At 40.9% G+C, this 7,410-nt stretch overlaps 1 protein-coding gene across 1 annotated transcript; it reads right to left on the bottom strand.

The window, feature by feature from the left end:
- Positions 1–6,397: 6,397 nt before the first annotated feature.
- LOC112211456 (uncharacterized) lies at positions 6,398–7,189 on the bottom strand. The gene has a single exon (XM_024363164.2). It carries the CDS (start codon positions 7,187–7,189, stop codon positions 6,398–6,400), a length of 792 nt encoding a protein of 263 aa, XP_024218932.2.
- Between the last annotated feature and the right edge of the window lie 221 nt (positions 7,190–7,410).

Here is a 7,410-nt window from a genome sequence, read left to right as displayed (position 1 = left end):
TTAAAGGGCGTGGTCATCTATAGTTATAGTTTAATATTTGAAATAAATATATTTATCTATAAGTGATATATTTATATAGTTGTCATTTATTCGAAACTTGGATGAAAAATATTATATTAAATTGTAAATAATAAATTATAGTCTTTTATAAGGCTATTATAATATTGGAGAGGTTGTTTAGATTGCTAACTTAGCCCTATGCAAGAGACCGAGGAACCTGGAACAAGGGCATTTCTCGTATGTACTTAGGACACACTTCAATCATAAGTCGTACAGTCAAAACTGTAATGGAATACTGGCATTTTGGTGCGGATTTCATTGTCTTTAGACAGCCGTTGGTTAAAACAATTATAATAATAATTTAATTTAAATAGTAAATCGACTATTGTTAAATTTTATACTTGTTTTATTCAATAAAATTAGAATATCCTCTATTTCTTTACAATATTTATTTATGTCTTCTTATAATATTGCATAGACATTTCTTTGTAATACCATCTTTTCTAAAGGAATATTTTATAGAAAGTTTTAATCACGCTCCAAAAAATGGAACTAATAGATCAAACGAAAAAAAAAATTGAATTTTCCTCTACACCCTTTCATTATTTTCCCTTATTGATACTAGTTGGATTGAACTTTCGAAATAACATGAAATAGACAAACTGATTTTTTTTTTGTTGTATGTGTAAGGTATTATTATTCGATCAGTGATGTAATACGCCTGTGTAATAAATCTACAAGATACCGCCATAAATTTCAAGAGGTCATCCTTAATATGACGGGATAATATTTTTATTACCCCAGTGGCAGGAGAAAAAGAATTGAAATAAATATTTAAGAGGTGAGGTACATAAAGGACGTACGTGCCGACGATAAGGCCAGTTGAGGGCTAATACAAATTTTATCCTGGACAGGTACGTGAGGTGACTGCGTGGCCAACTGCTCTTCAATGCCTGGTAATTAGCAGATCCTTCATCAATCCTCCTCATCACTTCCTCTCTATTGACTGTCAATCAGCCTTCGCCTCTCTCTTTTTTACCTATCTCACCTGATACACACGGATCACTTATTTCCATTCAATTCACCAGTTAAATCACTTTTATTATATCATAGTACATGCCCGACCAAAAACAATAACAAGTAAAATTGATTTATATTTTATGTAATAATTAGCTTTACACACATTAAGTCATAACGTCTTAATAGCTACGACCCAAGAGTGTCTGTCAGGTCTCAAATGATTTTTGTTAATTTTTATTTTTATTAAAATCTATTTGAGTAAACGTGAAATTAGAAAATGCTAACTCATATTATCGTCGTTGATCTTCGCCCACTCAAAGCCGGAGTGCGATGCAGTATTCACTCCCGGAATTGCTTGGGAATTACAGGCCCAAATAGCAGTTTTACCTATATTATCGGATACCCACGAGTAGCAATCCAGATTTTGTATTGTTCGCAGAGAATAGCGACGTCAATGGTTCAAATCCAACTGGAGTATCCTCATCTACGATGTCGGATTTACGTCATTTTTTTCAATGCTGAACAGAAAACTGAAGACTTAGTACTTCCGATGGGGTGGTCAGCATCTCCATTTCCCGCACATAATGCGCATTGAGGTTTCTGGTCACAATCACTAGCTTTGTGACCTGCTTTACTACAGTTTCGACATAGGGAGGTCCTCACTAAAACCACCGCCATACAGCTGTTCATTCCTCTTCACGGGACCGCCACTAGACATTACTTCATGGAGGGAAATGGCTGAGTACCGCATCTCTTTCTTCGCATGGTTTTCGCGTTTATATACTAGTCACGTCTTCCTATCTCAACCTCTTCGGGACGACTGTGGTGAATCTCTTCATTGTGTTCCAATGCTGGTCTGAGTATACCATATGGCTCACCACATTTTCTGGGGTGATGCGTCCTCCACATGCTCTCTCCAATTCACCGCTGCCATTACAACTGCAATTATTATGGATTATCCTAATCCCACAACTGTGGCTCCCTCCGCCATTGTCAATTTGAATATTGCGTCGTACATGACGTTCCACAGAAGAGGCCCTACTACCGAGTTCGGTGGGACACCAGACACCTCGTATCTCCTTTGGCCAATGTCTGAAAGATAAAACAGAACTCTATCTTTGAATTAGTCTGTGAGAACTTTTATAAGATTTGCTGGCACTACCATAGTCCGTAGGGCACCTATTATACAGGTCCATCTTTCAGTGTTAAAAGCATTCTTAACATATAGAGTGACGATTGCTGCATAACAAGTGTGTGTGTGTTTTTGAGCCTGATTCCTATTAGATTTCAGAATAAATGGACACACTGACATATTTAGGGTAAAAAAAATTTTTAGCCGAAAAAAATTGTTTATACAATAGATCAAATGACAATATTAGACAAAAAATGAATAATAAATTACTTTTATTACACAATCTTGCTTTAAATGTGCAATTTAGGACAGAGGGTGTGAAATACTGTTACTCTTATTCAAAGGGAAAGTAAAGCCCAAAAAATAATGCTACGCCCCCCGATCTCACCACAAAGCCCACTTTTTTGCTTCACTTTTTCTGGTAGAAAACCACTTTCAGTATTTGATTTAAAGTTATGGAAAATTCCTGTTCAGTTTCCCAGTTTGGTGAAAAAATTTTTAGAAACTCCAACTATATACATTTTATGTGCCCCTGTACTCCAAATTGAGGGTCATATATTTTACAGACCCTATACTCCCTATTGAAACTTCTATTTGGCTAAAGGAAACTTCTCTTCAAAGGAAAATAATAGCGCAGAAAACATTTGTATAAGTTTTTATCGTAGTGTCACTACAAATTAGATTTCAATAATGAGACAATAAAAGGGAAAGAAACAACAATCCAATACTTAGGAAGAATAGCCAACAGATATGAGAGGCCGCGGACAAAAGAGAAGACAAGACCGAATCTGAGGAGCTCCTCAGAGTGGAACAGTGGCTAATTTAATCTTCTCCACAGCATTCCTTGCATAGTTTAACTCAGCCGCCATCTTCCCAGGGCCCTTTCATGCTACACAAGCCCTATTGACTATTGGATTCCTTTCTTAACATAATTCAACCTTCACTCAACATAATTCTCCTAATAAGAGCCCTTCCGCTAAGTGAACTTAAGTAAGCTGTAAGATTCCTTTAGAAGAATGGATTCTGGAAATTCTTCGAATAGCAATATAGACATAACATTCCCCACGCTTCATTCCTTAATGCGCTCGTTACATGTAAGAGTCGCCGCTTTGTATACATTTAAATATTTTCACACCCAAAACAGACTAACTGTTTTTATAACTATTAGTCTTCGAGCCAAAACATAGATTCATTTAGTACTGCTAATACGTCAAAAATTAAAATACACGTTATACACAATTCATCCGTAAATTACTCAAGAAATTTAATCATTAATTTCACCCGAAAAATCAAAATTTATGATTATCCTTATTTTTATTGCCTCTTATACTTAAAGTCGTTTAACCATGCATAATCGTTCACATCGTTCAAAAACTTTTATATACTTTGCTAAAGTCTTGGAAAATCAGTAGTTGTATAATATAATTTCAGTTAGTTATTTGTTATTTCTGGTTTTAGTGTTTTTATGAATGGTGAGTGAAAGGATTTGGGCTCAACGCAGTTCCGCTGCTCAAGAGGCCAAACCTGGATTTGCCGCTCCAACGTACCTCTCCCAGCTGCCCAACATTCAGGTTCCGAGCTTCGATGGCGGCCTGTCCTCTTGGCCGCTGTTTTGGGACACTTTTATCGGACTTATCCACGACAACACGCATTTAGCTCCGGTAAATAAATTACATTATTTAAAAAATGTCCTATTAGGTGACCACGCGTCTCTTTTAGGGAGGGGGAATTTCCTTTCGAATCGAGCTCATACAAGATGGCTGGGGCTTAGATGTCATCCTATCCACATTGGCTCTCCAAGCTTTGGAACCCGTCACCAGACGGCACTTCGAGCTTGCACATGCAAGCAGCGACTTCCCCACCGCCGATGAGGTAAAGCGTTCGTGAGACAGAGGCTAATGACGTGGAAGGTGTCTCACGAACTTAATATGCAGCCTCATTTCGACGCTCCACAATAAGCCCGCTGGTAGAGTAAAGGGAAAATCGGATGCCAGCAAAATCGGAATGAGGACCCATCCGGGCGCACGTCTCCTGGTAAACCGGGTAGATCCGGGCGTTGTCAGTCACAGGGCACTTCTTCGCGCGGTAAATCAATGTCTCCTGGCAAAGAACCTTGTCCCCGTCGTAAAGGGAGGCACCTCTTAAGTCGGTGCTATAAATTTCTGGTCTTGACCCCTCAGGAGCGTGACGACTTTGTCATCCGGTGTGTGCTGGGACTTCCTGAGGTCGGGCCACCACGCTTCGAAATGCCCTTCGGAGTTTACGTGTACATTTTGCCGCGCCAAGCATCACTGCGCACTACACGTGGAAGATTCAGCCGGTTCCCTTGCTAAAAGAAATTCATCTAAGTCGGGCGATTTCGTGGGCCACACATCCTGCAATACCAGCTTTTGTTCGGAGGCAGTCATGGGCACTGCGTGCGCAGTATTGAACGTGTCCAAGCGTTCTGCGCTCGCACGGTTATTGCTTGATTTTGGTAGCCAGAACACATTCGTGACTGACGAACTCACAACGCGAATTGGCGGCCAGTAGCAACTCTTTGATGGAGGAATTGCCGGTTTAGGAGGCACCCAAGTCTTCAACATCGATGACGTTTAGACTTCAGTCCACCCAAACAACATAACGAACTTTAAGGTCTGCGCGCTCGTCGTCGAGCGCATCACCTCCGATATGCCGTCCGGTTCCTTCAAGAGTAGTTACCGATTTGTCCCATCACGTTCTGGGCCCTGTTTCATAATAATGTACAAACTAATATTAGTCTTGTCGATTTAACTTAATAAAATTACATTGACTTGTACAATAGTAACTTGTGCTTTAGTACTTTTTAACTTATGTAATATCACTAATAGTCCTCCCTATTCTGAAAAAAATAAGTATTAGTCTAATTAACACGTTGTCTCTTGAACTAATACTCTAATACTTGTCTCTTGAACTAATACTATTAGCATTCATTATGAAACAGGGCCCTGGTCGGCTCTTTCTTTGGCTTTCCCGGTTCCATCTATTTACTCGATTGGCGTTGACCAACCCCGCCTAGTTACTGGTGCTCCCACCAAAGCCTTCGGAGATGGTCACCTATATCTTCTGCCAACGGTACTAGGCAAGGTCGTAATGGGGACAGTGCTTCATCCACCGCCATCTCGCTCCTCGTACAAGAAGATGTAGGCGTTTCGAGAAAGAGCAAGACATTTCCAGAACGGGAGGGAGCCAGTCCTGTTAAACGTAGGCGCCGCCGCCATTCCACGTGGAAAACAATTGTAACGATCCATCCTCACCTCTTCTCCTTTCAAAAGCGTTTTACGGATAGCTCTCGTCCCTTCTCGGCTGCATCCATCACGCCTCCGCGTAACCTAGTTCGTACTCGTTTGCAATCCCCGGGGTTTACCGGCATCTGAGCATCTATTTTGTTACGCTTAGGTTTTTCAGACTGAGCGGCAGTATTTTCTCTCTGTTAGCAAAGTGTTTGATCGTTTTCCGTCGTGTTTCGAGTTTCTTTGTGACGTTATGTCCAGCCTGAGGATCTATATTAATCAGAACCCTCCAATTTACGGCTGAGCGTCTTAATATGATTTGACCTGTGGCTACAAATATATCGTACGTATATATTCGTTATCGTTAATTCTTGTTTGTTTTATGCATGATTATTGATTTTGTAATTTAACAATTGTATGCATCTCGTTATAACTTATAACGCGGAAACCGGAAGACCCTGGAGACGCCGCGACTGTAATGCCACCCCTAACACACTATGCAAGCTAAGACCTGGCCTCTCCTTACCATCACGTCAGAGTCCAGGAAATGCTGAGGAATAAATCTCTGAGGAAGAAAAACGTCTTCTGACGCCGAGTGATTTCATGGTTTTCACATTTCGCCAACAGCTGAACCTTCACCGGAAAGCGGCTAGAGAACGTAACCATACGTCACCAGATAAGCCATTATTCTATTCCTATGAGACCCCAAGTATGCTCTGTCTTATATTATATTATCGAAATAAATATTTTCAGTTAACACACAAACCCAGTTTGCCCCCTCACTTGATCTTATCAAAAATATATACATGTTCATTGATGAGCAGAAAGTCTCACAATTATCAACCTCCCTTTGTTCCACACTAATTATATAAAATTATAATAAAAATTAAAAAAAACATACACACAGGATACCTGAAGTAAGAAACGGACAAGTCACGATGTATACAGTGAGCGTGTACATAGATTCCAAAATACTTTTTTTTTTTTTTTTTTACTACGCCAAAGGAGGCATTTCTGCCATTTTGTTTCGTACAGCCCAGTAGAGTTTAGCTCTGCCGATGTAACTACCGTCTGTAGGCAAGTCCACCATTGCCGCACATGCAAATATGTGATCGCTAGTCATCTCACCAACTCCACACAGGTCGCAGTCCGAAGATTCAGTCACTCCTATTCTCTTCAGATGGTGCCGCAAATAGTCATGTCCAGTAGCCAACCTGAAGCATGCCACGGACACCGCTCTTGGTAAAGTCCATGGAGGGCGCCTCTTAGGATCTAGCAATGCCGCCCAGTTCTTGCCCCCACATTCTCCTCTACTCCTTTCCTCTGCGCTTCCAGTGATGGCGCTTCGGGCCATTTCTTTCGCCATGTCCATGGTGATAGGGAGAAGCGGCTGTGATTGGCTAGCCCCTAACCGTGCAAGTCGATCCGCCTCCTCATTCCCAGGTATACCGCAATGGGCTGGAATCCACTGCATTACCAATGCTTTAACTATTTCTCTTTTACATTCTATGGATTTCCGGCATGCGAAAATTCTAGCGTTAGTTGAGCGACGTTCAGACGCTATTGCCAGCAGTGCTGCCCTAGAATCCGACAGCAGAACTACATTCTTTGCGTAAGCGTGAGTAATCTTTCCTAGAGCTAAAGTAATTGCAGCTACCTCTCCATCAAAATTGGTAGCGTTTGCTCCAGCAGGTGCTGAAAGTTGGAACAGGCTACTATAGACACCTGCACCCGCATTTTTATTTGCCTCTGTAGCTGACCCATCGGTATATATATATGGATCCATGGCTCAGGGTAGCGCTCGGCTATAATAGTCCTTAGTTCTTCCGCTGGGGTCATGGATTTGTTGATGGAAATTATTAGATATAGCATATGGACACGTCCAAACGCTTTGTTTAGTCAAGTGTTTGTTCAGGCAGAGGCTCTCTTATCTCAAAGTTCAGGCCTAGGCTTGTGATAATGGATTTTGTTGCCTCAATAAATGTTAGCTGCGTTTTTAGTCGCCTA

This window comes from Halyomorpha halys, unplaced genomic scaffold (genome assembly GCF_000696795.3).
Source record: "Halyomorpha halys isolate HHAL.00 unplaced genomic scaffold, Hhal_1.1 Scaffold166.1, whole genome shotgun sequence".
NCBI classification, from domain to species: domain Eukaryota; kingdom Metazoa; phylum Arthropoda; class Insecta; order Hemiptera; family Pentatomidae; genus Halyomorpha; species Halyomorpha halys.
The sequence above is the reverse complement of the archived record's forward strand: the minus strand, read 5'-3'. Positions and strand labels throughout refer to the sequence as shown.

Bases quoted from the DNA above. Each gene is read 5' to 3' on its own strand.
- LOC112211456 (XM_024363164.2), bottom strand. From the start codon at position 7,189: ATGGATCCATATATATATACCGATGGGTCAGCTACAGAGGCAAATAAA.